Source organism: Anthonomus grandis, chromosome 4 (genome assembly GCF_022605725.1).
Source record: "Anthonomus grandis grandis chromosome 4, icAntGran1.3, whole genome shotgun sequence".
Classification (NCBI taxonomy): domain Eukaryota; kingdom Metazoa; phylum Arthropoda; class Insecta; order Coleoptera; family Curculionidae; genus Anthonomus; species Anthonomus grandis.
Genome location: NC_065549.1, coordinates 13,112,819 through 13,140,477, shown reverse-complemented (window position 1 = coordinate 13,140,477; position 27,659 = coordinate 13,112,819). Strand labels below are relative to the sequence as shown.

The following is a 27,659-nucleotide window of genomic DNA, read 5'->3' as shown; positions in this document are numbered from 1 at the left end:
TTGTATTTTGTACTAATATTTCTGGTTTAATGACTGCCATGGGCTTGCAGAAATATGAACCAATCGATTGGCGTTTATTTATTGACTCGTCAAAACGGAGTTTGAAGTGTGTACTATTGCACAACGGAAATAAACTAGGCTCCATACCAATAGCACATTCAACTAAAGTTAAGGAAGAATACCCCACAATAGCACTGGTCATGAACAAAATCAAATATAACAATCATAAATGGGTGATTTGCGTTGATCTTAAGATGGTGAACTTCCTTTTAGGACAACAAGGAGGCTACACTAAATATCCTTGTTTTATGTGTTTATGGGATAGTAGAGCAAAATCAGAACATTGGTCAAAAAAAGAATGGCCCTCTAGGGAAGCACTACTTCCAGGTAGTCTTAATGTTATAAATGAACCTCTAGTGCCACGAGATCGTATCATATTGCCACCCCTGCACATTAAACTAGGTTTAATGAAGCAATATGTTAAGGCATTAAATAAAGATGGTGAATGCTTCAAATATATTTCAAGGAAATTTCCAAGTCTAAGTTCAGAAAAACTCAAGGCAGGTATATTTGATGGTCCACAAATTCGCAAGTTGGTAAACGATCCTAATTTCACCAGCTCAATGTCTTCCTTCTTCCAATGATTCCTTTGTTTGGGTTATCCAAAATTTCTTAGGTAATAGGAAGGGTGATGATTACATTGCGCACGTCGAAGAGATGTTGTCACACTTCCAGCGACTTGGATGTAACATGAGCATCAACGTGCACTTCCTACACAGCCATTTACACCATTTTCCTGAAAATCTCGGTGACATGAGTGAAGAACAGGGTGAACGATTCCACCAAGATCTTCGAACCATGGAGGAACGATTTCAGGGTCGCTGGGATGCACATATGTTGGCCGATTTTTGCTGGAGTATTCAGAGTAGCAGTTCATTCAAAACTAGCAGAGAATCACATTAAAGAAAATTCCTGAGTGTATAGTTCTTGTAATTAAAAATATTTGTACGTTGAGTGTATTTTTAATTCCCAAAAAATACTCCCTCATTTTAACTCAAAAACTAGAGCTGACACATATAAACTGATGACATTATTTAATATCAGCATTAAAAATAAGCCTAGAATCATAAAAATATTCCATGCAACATACATGCTGTTGGGCGGTGTAATAATTTAACAATAAATTTGAGAGCTTGTTATAAAAACCAAACTGAATTAACTTAGATTAAATTTGTAAAAGTAATATTTAAATTAATTAATTTTTTTATTCTATCAATAAATTATATTTGCAAATATACCTGTAAATATAACATTTGTTTACGTTAGAAAAGGTAGCTTTAATAAAATATTTTCATAGTTACACCTGATCCATTCGGTTATGCATATATTAAACAGTTTTTTTCTTATAGCCTTAAAAGCGTGTGGTATAAAATTAAAGATTCTTGGCCCCACATAAGATATATGACGTTGACAAATTGTAAAATGTACCTTAGTCAAAAAAACATGTTCTCTCGTGACAGATCTAGTAATATTAAGGCGTTGGGGTAGAATCTTATAAATGTTTTTATCCTTCATAAAGTTAAGGGTGCTCTTCAGGTAAAGTTCTCTTACAGTGAGAGCACCACTTTCCAAAAATAGATTAACTGTTGGATATCTTTTTGGTTTTTTATTTATTATTTTAAGTATATATTTTTGAGTGATAACCAGGTTTGTTAACATTGTGCTACACGCACTACCCCAAATTTTTATACCATAATTTAGAATGGATTCAACCAGAGCCTGATAGACCACTTCCAACAACTGATGAGGCATAAATTCGCCTAATTGATAAAACTTATAAATTGTTTTCCTTATCTTTTTAGTTATGTAATCAATGTGCATATTGTATCTTAAATTTCTATCAATATAGACGCCGAGGTATTTTGTGTACGAGACTGAAGAAATCTTAGAATCACAAGTACAATTTTCCATCTGATTTGCCAAACAATGATAAGTATGTATTGTTAGTTCCACAAGTTCTTCTTGTTGATTAGTGTTATAAATCGAGAAATGTATAAAGTGGGTTTTATTACTATTTAGAGTTAGAAGATGCTGATCCGTCCAAAGTTAGATAATGTGATATATTTTTCAGCTAGCTTTTGCACTTCTGACCATGATTTTGCTTTTACTAGAATTACTGTTATTATCATTAGCGTAACAAATAATAGAACAATTATTTCAGGTAAAATTCTTGTAAGGTTGTTTATGTAGATCAAAAATAAGAGTGGCACCAGGACTGTACCCTGTGGCACACCACATTCAACTGTACCCATCTCTCCAACAAGATTATTAATTTTTACTTATTGTGTTCGATCACTAAGATATGATTCAAAGACAGCTAACTCAGTACCTCTTAAACCCACGTCACCCAGTATTTGCAACAGAATGTGATGTGCCACAGTGTCAAAGGCTCTTGCGAGATCAATAAAAATGCCTAAGGTCTTATAACAACTCATTAAAACCATTCAATATTCGCTCTGTTAATTGTTGAATTGCATCTTCGGTGCTCATTTTACTTCGAAAACCAAATTGAGAATCTGACAATAATTTATTATTTTCTAAATGTTTTTCCAATTTAATTTTAATGCACTTTTCAAGTAATTTATTCAGGGTATTCGTTATTGCAATAGGCCGATAGTTTTCAACGCACTGGCTGTCACCACACTTAAATATGGGAGTTATTATGGCGTTTTTCAGAATATTGGGGTAAATGCCTGTTTTGAGTACTAGATTTATAATGTGTAGTAAGGGCTTTATTAACGCTATATGATTGTCTTTAATTATCAATGCAGAAATACCATCGTTTGTTCATGTACAACCTTGCTTTTAAGAGAATTAATTTGCATTATCAATTCATTTTACCGTGATTTCCGAGAAACTCGCTGAATTACAAAGAGTAGGCTTACTAAACACATATTTATTTTTAGGTATTTCCCGATATTACAGTAATAGTTCAGAAAATTTCGAGATATTTTGTTAGTTACTTCCTCACCATTTTCAATTATAGAGTTTATAATTACATTTTTATTTACGGTTTCGTTGGTTACTTCCCTGATGGTTTCCCATATTTTTTTTGTATCGTTTATGTTAATTTGTTTTTAAAAAATAAATATTTAGCTCTTTTAATTAATTTAGTGAGGACATTTCTGTAGAATCTCTAAGTTTTTTGTGTTTGGCAATTTAAAGGATGTTTCAGGGTCAGCTTCCTTAGTTTATCGCGATTTTTAATGGAATTGATGATCCCAGAGGTAATCCATCCTTTTTTTTTACGGGCGTATTTTAGTTTTAAAGGTGGTACAATTTTCAATTATAGTTCTCATGGTTTTAGCAAAATTTTCCATGCACATATTTGGGTCATTACATTGCAATATATCGCCCCAATCAAAATTTATTATTAATTAAAAAACATAAAAAATCTATGAAACAAGCGAAGGGATTTTTAATTTCGCACTAACTTTTCCGCCCCTTACCTTAATTGATAGGTAGTACCGGGGGTAAGTCGGTCACAAGTGGCTTCGGTGTCCGGACCACAATAGACCTGCTCGTACCCGCTGCCCGAATTGACTTCTAGAATATATTTAGTGATTTCGGCACCACCGGTGTTACTCGGCGGCTCCCATTTTAATCTAAACGAATAGGCATGTATCCGACCTTTTACGATCGGCTTTGAGGGACGATCGGGCCGATCCGGTTTCGTTTTGAAGGTGATCTCTTCGCTCCATGGTGAGGTACCACCTTCGTTGCTTGCCTTTAATCTAAAAAGAAAGAAAAATGTTAAATATAGGGCACAACACAATATTTTGTTTTACGTACATTTTTTCTAAAACGAAATAAAGCTTGACAAATTTGATTAAGACAAGTTAAAACTGAAGATGTTCGCTCTTATTTACATCTTAAAATGTTTTTAATTAACATGTATAGAATTTTGTTTAAATTATAGATATATTCTTCTATCATATTTTTAAAAATGATCGTAGGTGGTCGGACCTGCAATACTTACTTTACATGCAAAATTTAAAATATTTGGGGCTAATAGTGAGATCTTTTGTATGTGCTGATGATACAGTACTAGTGTTATCTACAACTAATTTAAAAGAACTCGAGAAACTGACAAATGACGACTTGACTCTTTACTATAGATGATTGTGCTCTAATAAATTAACGGTAAATAAGTTTTAATTTGCGTACAGCTCTAACGTCCATTTTTTTTGGTCAGCCAGATTTATTTTTTGGCTCTAATGATCCTGTCCTTTCATATCTTTTGATAATTGCCTAAACAGCTTTTCTTTTAACATCAAATCTACGAGCAATATTAATTTGATGCTTACCCGCGCGATATGCATTAATCATGCGTTGTCTTAAATCAAGAGAGAATCTAATTCCGCGTGGCATGTTGCACCTTGAGTTCAAGAGAAGTAATACTATACTAATTTTATTTTATAAATATCTAGACAAAAAAAATATTCCAAAATTGTTTTTGTCTATCTACTTTTGACCACCTATATTTATATTATTGCTTTATCTGATAGCAAGCAAAAGATTTAACTGAAATTTATTGGTATCTTTTTATAGACCGCCTTACAAATAACAATAATTTAAAATCTAGGGGACCTGTGGGTAAATCTTTAAACAATTATGAGAAAATAATACTTTGTCTATCTACTTTTGGTCACTACTGTATTATTTTTATTAGATTTTATAAAAAAAAAGAGTTTATTTAGGATTTGTTTTTAATAAAACAAAGTACAATATTTCCAAAGTGCCCCGAGCGTTATTTTAATTAAATAAAATTGAAATAGATAAAAGCATTTATTTCTCTATAAAAAAAGGTTGTATAATAAAAGAGTCATAAATGGAAAAAAGTTCTAATAACAGAAATAATTTGAAAAATTAAAAAACTAATTTCAAGATGAGAAAATATAAGTATGAACATTTATAAATAAGCACAAAATTTAATAAGCATACAACAAAATAAGAAAATTCCTTTATAAATATGTATATGCAGCGTGGGCAAATAAGCGAAGTAAGTGGCTGTATCTCAGGACCTGTACATTTGGCAGCAATAGAATTTTTTTTTATTTTTATGCAAGTGGCCATGAGAAAGTTCTGGAAAATGTCTTTAAATTCCTTATTTCACCACTAAAGGGCATAACTAAAAATAAAATAAGAAAAACGAATTTTTTTCCGAAAACTTATATTTTAACATAAAATTTTGATAATTCTGTTAGAAAGCCTACAAATTTCTTTTTGGTCTATTATTCTCAGATTTTTTAATAAAAACGCAGGCCACATCTATATAAAGAACTCAGTTAAATTTTACCTTCGGGCTTTTATTTTAAATACCCATTTTGTTATATAGATATCCCGAAAAAAGACAATCCGAGAGAAGAACATTTCAAAAATAAAAATTTAAACTTTGCCAACATACATGTTTTGACAAATCTCGACCTTGAGTTTACAACAATGGTAACGAGGGAGGTAAACACACCCGCCACTCCCGAAATCTCGTTCAGGGAAATAGATCAAGAGACCGGTGTATCTAGGATAAAGGATTTTAAAGAAACATAAATTTCAAAGTATAAAATTGTTCATCATTTGCACCCTGGTAATGCCGAACGTAAATTGAAGCTCTGCAATTGATTTATACATATGAAAACCAAAACAATAATTTAAAAAAAAAATAATCATTTGGTCAGACGAGGCACATTTCACAAGTTCGGCAAAAAATTAATAGACATAACTCGCGTTTTAGAGTTAAGAAAATACCCACGTGATTTTTCCTAGAGGGCGTCAGGGCAGGTTCGGATTCGTTCTCCTGCTTCATATTTAACCGAGAAATGGTTTACAGGATTAATGAAAAAATCTAGACTCTACAAAAGCATATTAGTAGATATTCCACTTGCTTAACTGAATTATATATTCTTCTAATAAAAGTGGGCTCCAGCCCAGAATGCTAAAATAATACGAAATTGGCTAACTAAACATTTTTGTGAGATGAATTGGAACAAATGGACCTGTTTGATGGCCACCGCGATCACCGGATCTCTGGGTTTTGGATTTTTTCTTGTGCAAAGAATAAAATTTATTGAAGGCAATATGCCAACAAGCAATAATTAAAAGTTGCAATGGAAAATCCTTTTTCAGAATTACAAAAAAAAGTAATTTATTTTAAAAAATGCTACTAAAATAATTTAAAAACTTTGTGACACTTTTAGGAGAGATAATGTTCTGAATTTTGAATACTTGTGATTTTTTAAAAATTAGGTTACTATAAAATTGTTTCTTCTGTATTATAATCTTATATTTATATAGTTTTTTCGTTATTATTTTGATAAATTTGTTAAATGAGTATTTGTAATGTATTAAAGATTTCCCAAAAGCAAATATCTAGGTAATGGCAAAACGTTAATTTTTTTTATGCTAACATAGGTACCTATGCCTATAAATATTGTATCTATTATCAATGAAAATTATAGAAAAAAATTATTTGTCACGTTATTTATAAAAATAAATAAAGATAAGCCATATTTTTGTAAAGGTCTTGGCAAGCGAAAACAGATTTAAAAATATGTATGGTGTTCCATTAAAAAAATAGTTAGTCGCCGCGAACCGGTAAGCTACAAGCTGCGTGAAACCAAATGGCTCTCTATGGAATGTCGAAGGAAGTTACATGCTGCAAGTTTATTTCATTCGGTAATTCATTCTAATAATTGCCCCTTGTATTTGACAAACAAAATTCGATTCCGAACGGATGTTCATTCCTTAAATTTAAGGCATAGAGGATTAATCTCCCCCCCCCGCTGCACACAACGTCTTTTTACGAATGATCTTTTTCATTTAATATATATATCGTATATAACTAAATTTCTGAAAGATTCAAAAAATTATCATTAGGCGGATTTAAGTTTTTTTATAAGAAATCTTTACAAGAATAAAATGTTTCCCTGTTAAATTTTTATCACATTAATTTGGCATTGAGCGTTGCTGTGTTGCTATAGTAGTTGTTATTACACTAGTAATGTCAATATACATATATGTGTATGGCGTGTGTGGGGAATAGTATAGGATCGTTATGAGTAATATAGATAATATGGTATTATTTTGTAAATATGTATATTAATAGATAATTTAGACTTATTATTTTGTTTTTTTTCTTTTTGAGTTTTGTAATTTACTTTGCACAGGGGGTTAAATCTGTATCTTTTTAAAATTGTTTTTTAACCTCCTTTTTGCCATTTTTGTAAATAGATATAGTTTAAGATGTTAAATAGAATCATGTAAATAGTGGCAGATAAAAGACTGATTATTATTATTATTATTATTATTATTATTATTATTATTATTATTATTATTATTATATGTCAATATCTCAAAAACTGTAACCTCTAAAGAAAATGTATGTATGCCACTGGATTCTATTTACGCAAAAAAATCTACAAATGTCAGCTTTTATTCTTTTAATATGTGTGATAATAACAGAGTTACAGAGGATGACTGTAAATGCTGTTTTTTCAAAATCGTTCTGTAACCTAAAAACCGCATCTCTCTATCTCTTTTCATACGCGAGAAACCCCATACCATGGTGTAAGATGCCGAGAAATGATTGTTTGCAGACCTTTTGATATGTCTTAACATATGCCATAACTAACTTATATACTTGAGAACTATAAAAAAATTTAAATCTTACTTACCTAAATGTATAATCACTATAACAACTCAGCTGCTGACAAACATAGGACGTTTCTCTTCCGTTGTACAGATTCATATGACCGTATTTGGTCTTTAGGTCGTTCATTTGAAGGGTGTACTCCTCGTCTTTAGGCCGATGGTGCCATTTTAAATGAAGGGTCGAAACTGTGGCTTCCACTAAGGTTGGAGGACTCGGTTGAGCAGGAGGATTATCCGTTGTCCTAAGTTTAAAAAAAAAGCTTTCATTAGACATCTGGTGCCTTCCAATAACCACTAATCCATCCTTCTTTCCGATGACTCAAAATAATTTATTTTCATACTTATACATGTTAATTTTTTCAGTTTTGTACTGTGTCCTTAATATTTATTCCCGAAAAGTAACAGTTGTGGTCAAAATAATAGCAGTAGTTGAATAAAATGAAATATTCGCATTCCAAACCTGTTGGTACGCACAAATTCTAAAGCCAAAACAAAATATTTGTTCTAAAAATATCAACCAACAAAGTACTAAAGAAGTACCTATATTTAAAAGCCGATAACAAACATATTTTATCCAGTTGTAGTGAGACCTGCATTTTAGGTGGTCAAAATAATAGCAATATTTATTTGTTATTGGATGCTTTAAGAATTTGATGAGTTTTTCTAATCTACTGGTATGTTTGATATACTTTATATTGTGGTTATGATCTTTGAAAATAAACTTTTTTAAAACGATGGGTAGAAATAAGTATTCTTTTCAAGAAAAGCGCGAAATAAGAAAACTACGCGCTCAGGGAAAATCATATTCCCAAATACCAGGAATAATGGAATATTCAACTAAAATGGTAGCAAATGCTTTAAAACGGCAGCCCAAAGCCGAAACCCGTGGTCGTAAACGCAAAACTACAAATAGACACGAAAAACTTTTAATTCGAGCCTCAAAGAAAAACCCATTTGCCTCTCAAGTCCCCTGCTTCTCAACTCCAAGCCCTTGTAGCACTGGATGTCTCCAGTAGAACTCATAAGACGTCATTATTAAATAAAAGACAAATTAGGAACAGAATAAAATTTTCAGAGGAACATTTAGCATGGCCTGCGTCTACTGGCGAAATATTTTATGGTCAGATGAAAGCAAAATAGTTTTGTTTGGTAATACAGGATGTAGAACATACGTTAGGTGCCCTTTGAATATCGCCTATCAACCTAAATACACCATTAAGACGATTAGGCACGATAGTTCTAAAATTATGGTATGGATCAGTTTTTCATATTATGGGATAGGAGCAATATATTAAATAAAAAATATTATGATATCTCATATTTATGTCGATATTTTACAGGAGGTTATGCTACCTTTTGCAGAATATGAAATGCCACTTCAATGGGTATTCATGCACGATAATGATCTGAAACATACCAGCCGTCTCTGTAAACAATTTTTAATTGACCACAACATTAATATGCTAGAATGGCCTGCGCAGAGTCCAGATCTCAATACTATCGAGAATTTGTGGGGAGACGTTAAGGATGCCGTGTCACGTGAGAAACCAAAAAATTAAGAAGAACTCTGGACAGTTATTAGCAATTCCTGGGATAGCATCCCGTTATCGAGATACCAAGATCTTGTAAACTCTATAGCACGACGATGGGAAGCAGTAATTGCAAACAAAGACTTTACCATAAATTATTAAATTGTTATATAAATGCTAAATGCAATTTTTTTGATTTTTCTAAAATAGTTTTTTTTACTTAATTTTTTTTCTTCGAACACTGCTATTATTATGACCATACAATAAGAGATTATTGTGTATTTCATTATATAAAAATGTATTTGCTTTACCTATAAATTCCCAATAAAAACACATTCTTCTTTTAGTTGTTCACATACAGCTATTATTTTGTCCAACTTTATTTCTATTTGTTTTTTTTTTTCGTTAAAACTGAATTTCCAACTGTTTGTCTTACCGGTAAGCGACAACATCTGAATAAGCACTCTTTCCAATATCATTAACCGCCGCCAGCCTGAACTTATACGTCGTAGCCGGTTGCAGTTTTTGCAAGTTAAACTGCGTTCGAATTCTGCTTTTGTGCACCTCCTCAAAGTCTCCGCCCTTCCCGGCGTCGTATTCCAGTATGTAAAATAGTATCTTGGAACCGTTGTCGTTTACTGGACTCCATCTGAAAAAAAAGGATAAATACTGCAAATCTAACTAGAACTAACTAACTTCGAATAACTAGAAATTTTATTAAAAATTTATACAGTGTGAGAGACTTTTTCAATAAGAATTTTTTTGTTCCTTCAGCATCCTACATTATTTCCCCTCTCAGAAATCCTAAATAGGAGATATGGAAATCATTTGGAGTGTTGTTTTAAAGTCTTTATTTTAATTTTTAATTTTTTTTTTTGGAAATTTCTATATAAGTTAACTAAGTTACCTAAGTTGCAGTGAATTTTTCGTTTTTGTACCCAATTTGGGAGGTTGGGGTTGGTCTGGCTCACAAGCCGGCGTCACAAACTTAATTGGCTCAGTTGCATAACCCTGCAATTCATCTAAATGCACTTGTAGTGATACCGAGTATTCTTGTCCAGGCTTCAAATCCTAAAAAAAAATTATCATTAACTATTCTTGTAAATCAGTGACCAACAATTGTAATAATCCTAAAGATGAATGAAACAAAATTCAAAACGTAGCACGGTGGACCAGGGATGGTCTTAAATCTTGAAAAAGTCCAAAAAATAAATTTACTTGAGCATGATTTATGCTGTCTTTAATTTGTTTTTAAGTCAATCCATTGGTGTCCATAAGGATTTTAATATTCATTTGGGACCTCAGCTTTTGGACCTTGCTCTTGATGACCTCTTAATCTCATTTACTTTCGCACAAATGGTTCTTTTGCCTGCTAGAAAGCAAAACTGTCTAGAAAGGATTTTTACTAATTTTCAGGTAAATGACTGCAGCATTAGTGAGCCTAATCTTTCTTTGAAAACTAATCTTTCAGACCACTTAACTCATCAAACTGTTATCCTACTATCAAAATAAAGAAAACTGAAAAAAATATATTACGCCCCTTAACTCGAAGGTCGCTAGAAACACATTTTTTAACTATATAAAAAGTATGTCTTGGGAATTCATAAATGATAAGACCTCTAATATTATTAACATAGCAACTATTTTTAACAATATGATCAAAGGGGCCTACGATTACTCATTTCCTCAGAAACAATATCTCATACTACAGATTTAAAACACAAATGGTTAAATAATAATCTAGCTACTATGCATGATAATTTAAGTTTTTTCTGTGATAATGCAAGAATAAACAAAAGAGTTTGAAAAAAGATTACAAAAAGCTATATAAAAACATACTAAACGCAATTACAATATCAAACTAATTCTAGTGCAAACAATAACTCAAAATACACAGGGCAAAAAAACAGATAATCAATCATAGAAATTCTCATCAAAAATTCAAGTTAAAGAGTCTAATCATACTGCCGATCAAAACAAAAATAGTAAAGATAGCTTTCGCCTCTCTGTAAGAGTATTAAAAATTGTCAAAGAGTTATTATTGCTGCCTATTACAAAACGTATGAATACATGTTTTAGAAAATCCATTTTTCCAAACATCTGAAAATCTCGTTATTCCAATATTTAAAAATGGAAATGAAAACAACATGTCAAATTACCGATCAATATCACTATTACCAATTTTAACCAAGATTTAGGAGAAGTTTATTCCTCAGTAAATAGTGGAATATCTGGAACAACATAAATTGTTTACTAATCAACAGTTTGGATTTAGGGCAGGTTTATGTACAGCTACAGAAAAAATGGATTTAGTGTCCTATATTTCTTGTGCCTTTGATGGGAAAAAATATGTTAATACAAGGCTTTTAATTCTGTTTGACATGAGCTACTAATCTATACAATTAAATACAATCAGTTTAATCAAGAATCTAACAAAATATTGCGGTCCATTTTGTGTGGCCGTTCGCAGGAAGGTGCACTCCAAGGGGTGTTATCATCTGCTAGAAATATAGCCTACATAGTACCTCTTTCTTACCAAATATAGAATAGGAAGATCTTGAAATTTAATAAAGAACTATAATGAGCAAGACCCCACAACATTAGATATTGGCAGAAAAAATATATAATGGGAATCCTAGATTACAGTTTATTTGGTCGCATATATTCTCAAAATTATTACTTAGCCACAAATCAAGTTTGCGTTTAATTTTATTGAATTTCCTTGCATATTTAATTTCGTACGGGAGTATGTTAAAAATTTTAGGTAAAATAAATGAAATATGCCTTCGGGTAGCAGAAAAAAATTATTTGGAGTAGTTCTAAGCACTCCATTTTCATTAGACCTTATTCCAATACAGTGATGGCTAGCAACATTACCAAATTTGTTATTTTTTAATATAAATCTAATTATATTTTTACGGTACAATTATCGTATATTTAACAAATTAGCCTCTTTAAAAATACTGCTGATGGATACATTATATTCTTGAAAAGTATTGTCTTAACAGTGTACTTTTGTGTAATAAAGAGCTCAGCAGAGATCAGCAGCATCCCAAGCTGTTTTATCATATAGTCAAAATTAACTCAACAAGGACCTTATAAAACGTGCTGTATAAAGAATATGAAACTACATGTCTTAATTACTAGAACTTATAAGTAAACCTCTAACTTTTTTTTTTGGGAAATTGATATGACCTTAACATACATTGATCAAAATATATCTCTAAATATTTTATACTGTCTATGCTTTTGAGTATATGAGCTCTGACTAATAGTAGCGTATCATCCGCAAAACAAATTATTTTGCCTCTTATTGCAAGACTTGTTAATGTGTTGACATAAATAAGAAACAATATCGGAATAAACAATAATTTTTAAAATAAAAGAAAACTATTATTTTTAAAAAAATTTATAATCATGTTATTTCAAATTCAAAATAAATTTATTTATCAATAAAATTACATAATTATCAATTTACAATAAATAAATCATTATGATAAATAGGACCATGCCTCGATTATGAAACCGTTAGCACAGGTGCAAACCTGTGTAGGCCCTTTATTTAAAAAAGAATAATAAATAAAAACAAAGAATAATAATAACTATTTTACCAGTAAAAGAAATACCAGAGGGAGGTAGGTAGACGCGCAAGGGGCGCAAAGGAAAACGTGGCATGTAACAAATGCTACTTGTAAATAAATTTTAGATGGCGGCGAGCGAATACCAAAGCCCTATAAAAAAATGTATACAGCTATTTTCATGGTTCTTAACACCTTAATTGTATTTATTTGAAATTAAATTAAGCATTCCATTGCTGTTTTTCAAGGAGATAATTTTGAATATATTTTTTAAATACTCCTATTGAAAGTTGTTTAACATGCTCAGGCAATTTATTCCAAAGTTGAGAGGCTACAAAAACAAAAGATTTTTGATAATTTGTATTTCTATGCTATGGGACTCTAAATAAATTTATAAATCTAGTGTTATACATATGAAGATGATTTTTAAAATTATTTCCTAAATATAGAGGTTCTCTAGTAGGGCATGCAATCCCGCAATAAATTTTAAATCCCGGAATTTGCGGGACCCAAAATAGAAATCCCGCGGGATCTCGGTATTAACGGGATCCCGCATAAATATATTATAGTATATAAATTACAAGGTTTTTCTTTAATTTAATTAATAAAACACATATAAAGTTTATATTAATTATTTTACAGAAACAAAGAAAATTCCCTTTCTAGGAAAATAAACACAAATTTTGATAATTATGCACTAATTATTAGCTTAAATTAAAAACTGATCTTAAACGTACAAAGATGCACAACATAACATAAACAAATATTATAATATTTGTTATTATAACTTATAACAAAATTGGAATATCAATACTGTACTGGCTACAAGAAGTGAATACACACATTTATTTTTATTTGGTTTATTGATTCTGCTGAAAATAATTCCGCAAAAAACATAAAATATTTACACTTTTGTCAGACAAGGAACTTCGTATGTCATTGACAAGATAACCAGCAGCAGAAAAAGCTCTTTTAGCTGTGTTGAGCACTTGTCGGGGTTACAGATTTAAGCCAAACATAAGCCAGTTCTAGATATTTGCCCCTGCTGGATCCTCCTGATTCATACAATGCCATTTCTTTTTTAATAATAGCATCTAATGGTTGTGTATGGGGTTAAACTGGTGAAGCATATTACGTTTTCGGAAGTCAGACTTAACTCCAATTCTTCTTGCAATGAAAGCAATTTTTGCTGAATTGAATTTTGTGCTATAGAAGCAAGAGGCATATCATCTTCATCAGAAGAAACTATATCGATGCTACATTCATCATGGTTTTTTCATTTTCAGAAAATAATCTCTCAATTAGTTTCTTTAGTTGTTGGCGAATTTGAGATTTTGTTTTGAGAGTTAGTCGCTCATCTCTCGCCGCTGAGAACAGCTGTGAAAAGTATCGAAGCAATCCCGCAAATCCCGCGAATCCCGATCATATCATAACGGGATCCGCATAATAAGGATTTGATGCGGGATCCCGGTATTTCGGGATCCCGATATACCAGGATTGCATGCCCTATTCTCCAGTTTTTAAAATGTTATAAATAAAGGTGTACATATGGCATTTTCTACGATTTTTCATATACAAAATAAAATTGTTATTTAAATAGGGAGTAATATGATTCCTAAATGGTATTTTGAATGCGAAACGGATGCAGCAGTTTTGAAGTTTTTGTATAGAGTAAGGAGTTGTTTCAGTCAAGGAATCAGAATACAAAACATCACAGTAATCGAGCAAAGAGAGAACTAGTGAATTACATAAATAATATTTAATATTAGATGGTTATTTGTTTATTATGTTAAAATCAGTAGTTAAGTAGAAATTCAACCTAAAAATTTTTGACGCCAGATAACAGTTGTTGATTTTAGAATAGCATTTATTGTAGTAAAGGAAATATTAAGTATGTACTATTCAGTATTAAAAACATTTTTTTTGTGTAACCCTACACAAAATTAACTTATTTTTTATTATTTACTTAAAAAAATCATATTTTCGGTATTTTCCCCATAACTTACAAAATATAAGTAGTTTTGATCAAGAAAGGTAATTTTTGAAACGCATTACCTTTGGCCCACTGTGTGTATGTAAAAAACAAATGGCTTTCTGTAAAGTACTTGACCAATTTACTCTTTGCCCACAAAAAGACTAAGTCTAATTAACTAAACATATTTGCATAATTTTAATCTCTCACCTGTATTCGACATGATAGGGCAGGTCCATTATAAATTGACTTAAATTTCATGTCTCTCTGCACGTCTCGACTTTTATCTGAGAGCAGCACTTCGTAACGCAGGTCACTCTCTGGAATATCGATTTCGTTGGTACCGCTGTCGTTGCTGGCTGACTCTGAAAGACGCAGCGGTGCTGCCCATTGCAAAAGGGCAGAACGAGAGTTTAACTCTTGAACCTTCGGCGGTTGCACCGAAGACAACAAATCGGTTACTACTTGGACAGAATCCTCTTCGTCTGGAACGCTGCTCTCCTCGCCATCTTCACTTGTTCCCACACTGTTCATCCCTTTGTCCTTGGTGGTGGTGGCAGGACCTCTTTTTAAGCCATTAACTAAATCTTTTCTAGGTGAGGATACGTCTGGAACTTTTTGGTGTTTTTCTTGCAGTTTCTTTTTCAGTTTTATGTGTTGCCTTTGTGTACGTTCATCCTGAAAAATAATAAAGTAGTGTGATTTACCCAAGGGACGGACTGAATGGGTTGAATTGTTTATGATAAACAAAACAATTAAAAATGTGCATAATTAGAATCAATTTAACAAAACAAAAGAGAGAAATCAAATAACATACGAACCTACCATTTTTCAAAAACAAAAAAAATCATTAGCAGTATCTTTCAAACTTTTAAAATTAAATTTTTAAATTGCTTATGATGACCATTCATTTCATTTAGACTGCGAGTTATAAAACCTGCAACCATTATGGAAAATATTATTTTAGTACAAAACTGTGCAGTGTCTATAAAGTTAACTATTATTATGTGTTTGATTAATACATAAATCTATTTAGAGAATAATATGTATAACTATTTGTCAATATTTATCACTAAACATAATATGTTTACAAAAACACAGGGATTCCCTATCTATAAAGATAAAAAAAATATGTAGAACAACAATGTTATTGTTCTGTAAATTTTTTTACATTGCTACAACAGAAAATATATGATTTTCGATTTTCCCCATGTGTTGAACTTTCTGATTCCACTATACAGGATGTTACTGTACATTCCAAATATAATCACAAATTTTATGAGACAAATTAACTTTCATTATATGTTTTGAGACTTAATAATTCAAATATGACCTGTTTTATCCCCGATAGAACAGACCATTCAGAAAAAAGCATATTTCTTTTCATTAGTTTGGCATGAAATGATTAGTCTTAATATTTCCTTAATGGACCTGAACTTATAATAACTTATACCAATTTAAATAATTCATGTTGTTATAAACTAACAATATTATTAAGTGAAGTATGGAACAATTTACTTTTTTTCTGTAAACTATATACACTTAAAACGATGGACTTCGCTTTAAAAGAGGCAATAATATGCATCTTCCGGCATACCAAGTATTGAAAGAAAGAATGAGATTCTCTAGTTACTTGGAACCCATGAAGTGACCATCTCTGCAAACTAAATTATCTATAAAATGGTCTTCTTTGTATATTTCAAGATGTATCTGCTTTACATAGTAGGTGGCAGTGTGGTATGCCTGACTTTCTCTGACTTTGACATTAAGCATTTTTTAGAGATTAAATATTGTTAGCCTTGTAGAAAAAAAAGTAGGATATGATTTGTAATTATTTTACTATTGTCCAACTCTTGGGGATCCCATTTAATACCAATTATAGATATCATAATGTTCTCATGTTTTGTGTGCCCTTGCATCATGCAAATTACTGTTACTTCTCACCACTAACAAGAATGATGAGAACCTGTAATAAGTTTGATCTTGACCCTTTTGCAGGTAACCTAAGGTTTCTTATATCTAAAATTGACAACAAAATCATCTCATTTTTACTACTGTTGTATTAATACAATACGAGACAATAATATATTACAAAATTCTTTGCTAAATATTGTTAATTAATCTTAAAATCCTAGAATCTATTTAAATTTGTTATTACAACTAAATATCTGTGTGTGCAAAATGCCCGTTTCTCAATAATTAAAATAATAAACTTTGAAATTAAACTGAAAAAAATGAATTTCACACTAAATCAATTCCGACTAAACTACTATAAATAAGGAAATGAAACTAAAATTTTTAATTCTATTAATGTTTTTATTGATAGTGATGATATATTATACCTATTAATATTTATATACACTATCGGACAAAAGTAGAGAAACTTTTTAAATTTGCGTTTTATTTGAATACTTCAAAACTAATGCAGTTCTACACATAATGAAAATCAACAATAATTGTTAAGACTTAATTTGTATAAAGTAAAATAAATTGTAGAAGAAAATCCTAAGATTTAATTTAATTAAACAAAATATTTATGAGACAAAAGTAGAGAAACTAAATTTTATTCCAAAAGTACAAGTTATTTCTTATTTCTATCTTAGAAAAATTAATAGTAAGTAGAGTATCCCTTATTGGCAATCACCTCGCGGCATCGATTTGGCATGGATTCCAACAGTTTCATAATGGTTTCCTCTCCAATAGAATTCCAGGAATCTTGTAAAACTTTTATAAGATCATTTTTATTACTGATCTGATGTTGCCTTACACGCCGGTCTAGTTCCTCCCAGAGGTTTTCAATCGGGTTAAGATCGGGACTTTGCGCAGGAAAGTCCATAACCCTAATATTTTCCGATAAAAACCAATCTTTGACAACCTTTGATTTATGTTTGGGGTCGTTATCTTGTAGGAATATCCAAGTCAAAGGTAAATTATCCTCAGCAAAGGGTAGCATTACATTTTGTAGGATGTCTAAATACACAAATCGATCCATGATACCCTCAATGATGTGTAATGGTCCTGTACCGAACCCAGAGAAGCAACCCCATACCATGCAGGAGCCATCACCATGCTTTACCATAGGCTGTGTATATCTTGGATCGAATCTTTTGCCTTGTGGTCGATGTACCCATATGATTCCATCGGACCCAAACAAATTGAACTTACATTTTCCTTCAGTAAAAAGAACTTTTTTCCAGTCGTTGGTTGTCCAATGCAAATATTTTTGTGCAAAGTTGAGTCGGGCCTTCTGATTCTTCTTGCTAATAAACGGCTTTTTAGCGGCTCTTCTACTAAATAATCCTCCTTCCCTCAGTCGTCTTTGTATGGTCTTAGAACTAACATTAACACCAGGTAATTCACTTAAAATTTTATTTGCTGATTTGTGAGGATCAGACTGGGCAATTCTTTTTATCATCATTTCCATGTGTTTGGTTGTTTTTCTTGGGCGGCCACTTTTTTTAATGCTTTTTGTTGAATTTCGTGTTTTAAAATTAGAAATTGTCTTGCTAACAACGGACTTATGCAAATTAAGCGTTTTACTAATGTCCACTTGTCGTATACCACTCTTGTGTGCATCAACTATTTTTCTACGAAGGTCTTCAGACAAATATCTTCCGCGAGGCATGTTGATTAAAAAAACTATGCAAAACTATCAACAGAACTCACGTAAAGCGAACTAAATACTAAATTTGGACGATTGATATTTAGGTTTCTCTACTTATGTCCATCCGAAAATATTTGAATTCTTTTATTGTAAATAAACAACTGATAAGAGGCATGTAAAATGCGGTAAAAAAACGCAGTTGTTGAGAACTACAATATTTGTAGTAAATATTTAATTTAAATACATGGTTTCCGTAAATCAAAGAATTTTTAGAAGTTTCTCTACTTTTGTCCGATAGTGTATATTATATTTATTATAACTTTGGCGCCAAATAATCGAAGGCCTTTAAATTTTACGTTTTAAAGCTATTTGGTAAAATTAAGTGCCTATTTATATTTATTCTTGTCTGATGGTTGCGATTTATTGGTGTCTTTTCTTGTTTTAGCTTATAGAAATTCGAGTTGCCAAAACGTTTAATTTTTTTTACATCAAAAATCCTTTCATTATAATAATTTGTACTTTATAATTAACTTTTCTTGTGAATTACTTTTAGGATATCGTTATGGACAATTTGGAGTGGTCTTAATTGAATCTTATATTATGGACCACCACACACAACTATAACATAACCTAATAGAAATACCATGAATGATTCATAAATCATAATCAATAAGTTTGTATGTAGGATTACTCTAATTATCTAGAATCTACATATACACTAAATTATGAATTTTTGATGCTACACTATAAAGTTAGTGCATTTGTATTTTTTGGGGAATGTATGTCGCTTACTGAATCTTTTGGAGATTTAGGGATAGTTTTAAGTGACCAAGCCATTCTTTCACTTTGGTAAACCCAGATTTTACCCTTTCTTTTATTGTCTTTCCTTTAAATGTTAATGCTGTATCATCAACAGCTTTACCCTCACACTTTATATTAAGCAAATAATTAATATATAGATGATATTATGTATAGAGGAATTAGTATATGGATGATAATAATGGAGGATAGATCCAAGAATGGTTCCTTATTGTTTCTCAGTTGCCGATTACATTGGTTTTTGTGAGGCACTGTCAAACACCTTGTTTTGTCACTGTTATTTAAATTTGTCGATATTTTAGATGTGACATAATATATATGCCATTGGTAGTCCTACCCTCCAAGGGATATTGATTTTTTGACAAAATGTACTCTTCAGAGAAAAATTCAAAAAGCATTCACTCTTTTAGTCTATTTTTAAAGACCTTTCCTATATTACTAATAAGGCTCATGGAGAGATAGTTTTGGATTTTGTCTTCAGGTCCCGATTTATGTAATAGGGTGATACCTGAAAACTTAAAATGAGCTAGAACTATGCCACTTTTAATTATTACATTAATGATATATGCCAAGGGTGGAGTTATATTTAAGTGATTATTTGCACTGATATATCACCATCTTTTACGGACCAGCTATTGGTCTTTAAGGAGGATATATGAGTAATGATCTCAGCTTCAGATATAGGCTTCAGAAACATAGAGCAGTTCAAGGTGTTATTATGGACTTCTGTAACTTTGTTCTGACATTTATGTAATACTCATTGGAAAAGTTTACCATTGTCATTTCACTTTCCTATTCTGTCTCATCATCATTAACAAATTTAGGCTGTTTTTGAATATTTTTCTATAGCCTGTAATTTTGTAATTGTTTGATATATTTTTTTCATATTAGTTTTATGTTCCAATATTTGTTTTGAAAGTAATGATATTTGCTTTTTAATGAATTTGTTCAGATTGCTTTGGTAAAATCTATAATCTTCTTCAAGCAATGGATTTGGAATTTTATTAATTTCTTTTAGGTAATCCTGGTATTTTATTAAGATAATTAACCCACAACTGGCCTTTTGTGTTTGTTGATTGTTGGGATCAGTGTATTTATATACTTTAGCCCAATTTTGAATCAAGTTTTTCCTTTAGGAGTTTAAAATAAATTTTGTGACTGCTGTTGTGACTTACTATTAACTAAGTGGACAATGTAAGTTCTAGTATCAGACTTGTTGTATCTTTTATATAACTGTTGGTTCATTCACTGCTTTAAGGTTTATGCTAACATCTCCTGTAAAAATTTCAAAAACCTAGTTTTGATTTTATTTTACCTGTAGTTATCAGTATTTTTAATATTTGCCTGCAAAAAGAAGTATTCTCTATTCTATGGAAGACTGGTATAGTAAAGCCACTTCCAAAAGCTACTGGAATCAACACATTGGGTAAGGTTAGACTGATATCCATTTTATTGATTTTTGGGAAAATGCTTGAGCTATTGGTTTATGTTATGGTAAATGAACTTATTGCTTCCAAGCAGATACTAGCAACCATTCAGTCGGGTTTCAATGCTTATCATAGCATAGCAACTGCCCTTGCTGGGATAAGCAGTGAAATTTCTAAAAATATAAATGTTTCTGAAGTATCATGTCTTGTACCCCTAGATTACAGTATAAGAAGGCTTTTGACTTTATTAACCAGGATACACTCATGGTCAAATTGCACTTCTGTGGTTATTTCCACTGAAGCATGTAGGTGGTTTTCTTCATATCTAAATCTTAGGAAGCAAATTCTGGAATTGTATGAAGAATCCTCATGCAGTTCCCCAAGGTAGCATCTAGGACTTTTCACCATCTACACTCCAAATCTGCCATCCTATATTTACCATTGTAGTTGATTGAGTTCAAGACACTCAGAGACACTCAATCAACTACAATGGTAAATATAGGATGGCAGATTTGGAGTGTAGATGGTGAAAAGTCCTAGATGCTACCTTGGGGAACTGCATGAGGATTCTTCATACAATTCCAGAATTTGCTTCCTAAGATTTAGATATGAAGAAAACCACCTGTTAACAGAGATCTGAACAGAATCTCTGAGTGGTTTTCTAAGCTTGGGTTGTTGCTTACTGCAAAAAAGTCTCCACCTAATAATTGGACAATATTCTGTAAGGTCCAAATTTCACTTTTTTAATTTTATGTGCCTTCATATAAATGAAGACATTATTACATCTGTTGAACAGGCTCTTAATGTAAGACTATTATATTTCTTTAAGTTTTCAATTACATGTATGGAAAAAGCTTACTTCTGCTTACATAAAACTGAAATCTTCATATTAATTTAAACATGCTGCTAGTTAAATATTTATACTTATTTATGCTCAGATAGACTACTGTAATGTCTTGTCTTACTAGTGAGTATCAATGAAAAATTAAATTAGCACAAAAACTTGCATGTGTTTTGTGTATGGGGGCCTTATATTTGACCACATAAGTCAGTTACATCTATCTAACAGCCACTTAAAATATAGCTATTAGGTCAAAATTCACTTTGTTTATATATAAATTAATAAAAACTAATACTCCATTATGTCCATACTGTGTCCATACTGTCTCAACTCCTAATTCCAAGAAGTTCTTTACATGCCATTCATTTAGGACATTTCAATTTCATATTCCTGCACACCAAGCAGCCAAGATTGAAAGCTGTTTTGCATGTAGAGGTATTAAATTTCTCAATTCATTTTTACCAACCTTTACCAACAATTAATTCTAGTCAATACTCCTTTAAACCAACACATTTAAAAATATTAAAACAAGACATGCTACCGAAAACAGTTTATTAAGCGAGCATTAGTCAAATTTGTATATTTCTCTTTCTATGTAAAAGTTTTACTTCAATTTTAGTTAAAATAACATTAAGAAGATAGGTACATGCAAATAATACCCTTTGTATTTTGTATAATTAACTATGTACTTTGCACAATAAATATTTTGATGACTATGACGGTGACTAGGTATTCCCTGAGAGACCAAAAGAATTTTGAAATTGTTGGAAAACCAAGTATTCCATTGTTACAATGGTATTCTATGTATTGGGCTTCTCGTTCTAGATTAGTATTTACAGTTTTATGTACCACTGCTTTAAGAAGTTTAAGATTATAATTTTTTTGTATACAATAATATTTGTTACTTTTTATACTAGATGTGGAATTGTCTCTGGAGCCAGCAGACGAAAGTCATACTCAATGGAAATATCAAACCCAATGTTCAAAAATTGCCCCGAATGTGCTAATATCAAATTACACATATAAGAACTGTTTTCATGTAAGTTTTCAGATATAAATTCCTCCTTTGCATGTGTTAAATGCAGTACATGCTGCTATTATATTGATTAAATGGGAAATAAAGTTTAAATAACTTACTTTATAATACATGGGGTTTGGAGGTGGTGAGTGGCCAAGGTGGGTGGGACTAGGTACTGTGTGGGCACCCGGCATGGAATGGTATCCTTGTGGTGGATAGTTGCCCACCCCGCTCGGATAGTACTGCTGCGACTGATTGGTGCCATTTGGAGGTCCACTGTTATTCTGTAAAGAAAATATCATGATACAATTTGACTTAGTAATGATTAAATTAGATCTAATTGGTAAAAAAGTGGCTGTAAAGTGTATGTTTCATGAAAAATTTTTAGGTTAAGTGTGTGTCTATATATGTTTCTTATGCTTACTTTTTCGGCTGACATATTCGCAGGAAATATTTTCTTTTAATTTAATTATAGCAATGTAAAAAAGAAATATCGCTAGGGTTTTAGGGTTTCTGGAAACTATAGGGCAGATATTTTAGAAAATATTTGGTTTGTTTATACTCTAAGCTAGAAAAACGTAAACATCAACAATACGTTGCTATGTCGCTAATACTCTGAACGTCAAACAAATTTAAAGATGGCGTTCCTCTGTCGGTAGGCAACCCACGCAACCGGTGGGCTTAGAGATTTTATTTCTTTAAATAATAATATTATTTTTATCACTACATTCAGATGTATGTTATAATATGTATTGAATAAAAGTACCTATAGTACAATTTTTAACGTTTTCCTATAATTAATATTCAACCGTAAAACATATCTTAGGTAAATATTTATGCCATGTTATTTGCTAATTAAAGTTATAATTATTAAGAGTAATTAAATGTAGTGCTTACTGGATCTCCAATACAATTAAAGTTAGAAAACTAAATAAAAATAATAAAATATTGCTTAGATATTAAGAAAAAACAAAAAAGCGAAATACCATACAATAAAAATCAACATAAAATAGCCATGACACTCACATAAGAAAAGCTAAACTCGATTATTTTATTGATAAGAATCCCATAGGTTCCACCTTATTAGAAGCTTTCCATAGTCTGTCATAATAAGATTAAGATGCTGTTTATCACAACAGAATTGAGTTTTTTATACTTCTGTTCTGATACTAATCTTAATCGCATTTTTGCATCACATTGTTACAGTCTTGAAACATTCTATTTATATAGGAGAATAGCAGCACAAGAAGAACCTTGGATTTCTTATTCATAAATTGATCCCGGGAACTAAAAACTTAATCGGAGCAATGAAAGAATAGTTTTGTATTAACAATATAAAAGATAAAAAGTGGGCTATTTAGAATACGTCTTTTATACAAACTTGTTAAACCAAACTCTAGCAACACACTCGAATAGGATGTATTATGTGTTTCTGTGTTTTCTAAAATGCATATGTATCAAGAATACTTTTGTATGTTTCCTATCATATTACTTCGAATATCCTTCCGACAGCCCCAAACAACAGATGCGTACCCCAAATGGGGCCCAACCAATGCATTATAACATCAAATAGAAGAACCAAACATTGGGTTATTAATAGAATAATCATATATACAGCAATTGATTTTACGTGTAAAAGTAATTGTATTACACGTATTTATATTTAAGACCGTTTTATATTCTTCTTAGACCATAGGGCTACCGCATTTAAATCTAACTGAAAAAGATGACAGTCTTCAGGGCTTGAAATAATATATACCTAAATATTTTGAAGCAATCTATGAAAAGGAGACTTTTAGAATATTTGATGCAGCTAGGCAAACCATTTACAAAGATGGCTAACAACACATACTCTGTGGAACACCAGATATTAAGACAAATCTTTTTGATATACTACTCCCAACCTTGGCACACTGGTTTCTCATTAATCAGATAGGATTTCTATGATCCACCTTATCAAAAGCATTTGCACATTTAATAACAACAAACTGTTGTTTATCATCAATAGCATTGGCAGCCGTTTCTGTCAGAGTGCACTGTTGACAGATCAATTGCGGCAATTGAGTTAAGCACACTTATTGATCTATAGTTTTTCCAATGAGGTTTTATTATCCGATTTAAAGATTGGAGTAATAATTGCCTTTTTCAATTGATCGGGAAAGTGTCCAACCAAGGGAGCATAGATATATTCAGAGCACCCTTCATCTATGTAAACAGAAATATTATCACTACCAGTTGATTTCAGAGCCTTAAGTTTATTGATGCTAGCACAGAGTAAACTAGCTACGCAAAGTAAAAAGTATTATATGGTTAAAATTACAAAAGAATGTAATTATTTAATTTAAATTTTGGGTTTTTACCAAAGAAATCAAAAAATAATAATCAGATACGTATTGGCAATGTGATCATCAGTTTAAATGGAGACAGATTTTTTTAGGAAAAGGGAATAAAGTACTTAGTTATAATGTTAAGATCTATGAGAAAATTTTCCAAAAAAAATGTGCTTGTATTAATAGATTTGAAAAAAAAACTTGTCAATACCAAGCCATTGCCACTGAAAAAGGATTATATGCTTAGTGTGTATGTGTTTATTTTTAAATTAAAATGATTTCTACTACCCACTTATACCTGTGATAAAATAAGTGTTCGGAGATGTTCACAATTCCAACACTATAATAATATAGATTTTATCCTTGATAGAAGTAACACAAGTCAGATGCTAAATTCTATACTCTACAAAGGGCTTATTGAATTTTATAAGTTGCTAGCTGCTGAAATCAAGATCTGTGGTAATTTAAACCAATGTTTTTTTATACATTTTATTCTTATTTTAAGTTGTATTATTTTAATATTTTAATTTTTATTCACTTATTTTTTCACTTTATAAATTATCAAAGTATAAATGAAATTTTTCTATATCATCGTTTCATTCTCTTAATAGTGACTGGATCGTCTGAAAATGGTGTTTTTATGGCGCGATTCTTCAAATTATACAAGAATAACATTACCTTATTCCCATACTCTTTTAATTTTAAAACTGAGATAGGGATATATAAATAAGAATTCGACATTATCAACTTTTTCTATATCATCGTTTTATTCTCTTAATAGTATCTGGATCGTCTCGAATTTTGGATATGGCTTGGTCAATATAGCCAGTGAGCTTATCTTAAAATAAATTTACACATACTGTAACCTCATCGGCAAGTTCCACATCCGACCAAACAGAATCCTTCAAAACTTAGTCTCACTAACTTTAACCTCTCTAAATTTCTCCAACGAGCTTATATGTTTTTTAACCTCCGTAGAAACACTCCTACCGGAAATAGAGCATGTATAATGATTAGAATATTATTAGAATTTGAAATAGAGATGTATAATGGAATAATCCTGGAATAATCATAGGTATACTATGCAGACCCGGACAAAAAATCATACGGAACAAAAAGATGGCGCCAAATAATTTGAAGTTAAACACTTTAAGTATATATTTGTACAATTTGATACAGTAACTGCAGTATACACAAGCATTTTTTCTTCGTACTGAAGGCATGCTGATAAGTACAGTGGTGTAAAAGTGGCTGCCTATAAAAGCAGCAATGACCTTTAATGCTGGCCATCTATTAAATGTGTCATCTTTCAACCTGTTAGAGCGCGTTTACACTAGTAATTAAAAATTTTGGCGGGTTTCAAAATATTTAAAAGTTGAACTAAATTAAATGAATTTTTTAAATATAAGGTAGGAACCATCTGTAGCATTATCTGGTGAATATATTGTGCGTGCTTTAAGGATTGGGTATTTCCGAGAAAAAATAAACCACTTCTAAGAATTTTTGGCATTATAATATATAGCATAGCAGTAATTTTATAACATTTGATTTTGGGATATATTATGTTTAGAAAACTCATGTTCATAAACAGCAGTACTTCTTTTCAATGGCTTTTTACTACGTAATTAATTATCGAGGTCTCGTGCCTTTTGTTCCACAAAAAATTTATAAAAAAGTCGCTTACGTTAACGCCTGTCCTGATAATAGTAACCCGCAGGGAACCAGATGTCGCGGACACAGAAACTTCCGCGCTTTTTTCTGTCTCCACTTCCTTTGTCGCTTTATTTACGTCTTCCATCTAATCGTCTGTTTTATTTTTTATTTCTCAAATCACTCGACAATCATAACAACACGCACTAAAACCGAAAACATATGTTTTCCTTTCGATTTCTCGAAACTTGACACCTTTTTAGTCGGTTTAATCTTTCCGACTAAACAGACGTATACACATAATATCCAGCCAACGAAGCCGTGTTTTTTGTATACGTCACCCGCGCACCAGTAGTTTTTTAAGCGATAAGGAATAAGTATGTTATTATTTTGCTTATCGGTGGTTTTTAAATTAATAATTGCTGAATAAGTTTTAGGAATATAAGCCATATAAGAATAAAGCAACGCGATAAATGTGTAGAGAACAATTTACTGCAATTATGGAATACCATTTTCGTGTACTAAAGGCCTATACAAAGCATATTCGTTATAATGAGATAAATGGATTCTGAAGCCTACTACTATCTGGATCAAAAAAAAATTGTGATTTCCTTGCATAATTTACATAATACGTACGAAATACATACATTATTTACCATTCTTTGCAATCCATAGACTCGAATGGGAATATAAATATGATAATTTATTTTTTTATACTTATCAACATTATCACTTCATTTGCCTAGATCATCTGAATATTGTGTTTTTCCAGCACATTTTACACAATTACATACACCATAACATTATTTAATTACTATTCTTTGCAACGGTGAGACTGAGATGGGGATATATTTAGAAGCATTTAACATGTTTGTTTTTTTTTAATCGCCATTTTTTTTCTTTACTAGAGAATAGGATGAGCTGGAAACTGAGTTTTCTGGTATAGTTTGCATTGTAACACAAGAACATCCTCATTATTAAAAAATAAAACATTTTAATTCTGTTAAAGAATCAATTTAAAATTATCTTACTTCTGCTATAAGAAGATAAAAACAAGCATACATATCTTTCAGCCCTAAGAAAATGATCATATGGAATATATTCAATAAATGGAACATCAGTGTGAAAAAGAACAGTGAAATTCCTTTTGATAAAAAGGAATTAAGGAATAAAAAGGAATAAAA

At 31.2% G+C, this 27,659-nt stretch overlaps 1 protein-coding gene across 4 annotated transcripts in view; it reads right to left on the bottom strand.

Annotated features, from left to right (window-relative positions):
* LOC126735713 (fibronectin type-III domain-containing protein 3A) overlaps positions 1 to 27,659 on the bottom strand; it is a 259,517-nt gene that overhangs the window by 33,507 nt on the left and 198,351 nt on the right. For 2 of the 4 annotated variants that reach the window (XM_050439790.1, XM_050439791.1), the window contains 6 exons: positions 22,615 to 22,779; positions 14,997 to 15,464; positions 10,144 to 10,307; positions 9,673 to 9,885; positions 7,731 to 7,949; positions 3,510 to 3,794 (listed from right to left, as the gene is read on the bottom strand). In XM_050439790.1, coding sequence (XP_050295747.1) covers positions 3,510 to 3,794; positions 7,731 to 7,949; positions 9,673 to 9,885; positions 10,144 to 10,307; positions 14,997 to 15,464; positions 22,615 to 22,779 — 1,514 coding nt within the window. Of the gene's footprint in view, positions 1 to 3,509; positions 3,795 to 7,730; positions 7,950 to 9,672; positions 9,886 to 10,143; positions 10,308 to 14,996; positions 15,465 to 22,614; positions 22,780 to 22,919; positions 23,087 to 26,509; positions 26,762 to 27,659 lie in introns of those variants that run through there. The other 2 variants (XM_050439792.1, XM_050439793.1) reach the window with 2 other exon arrangements.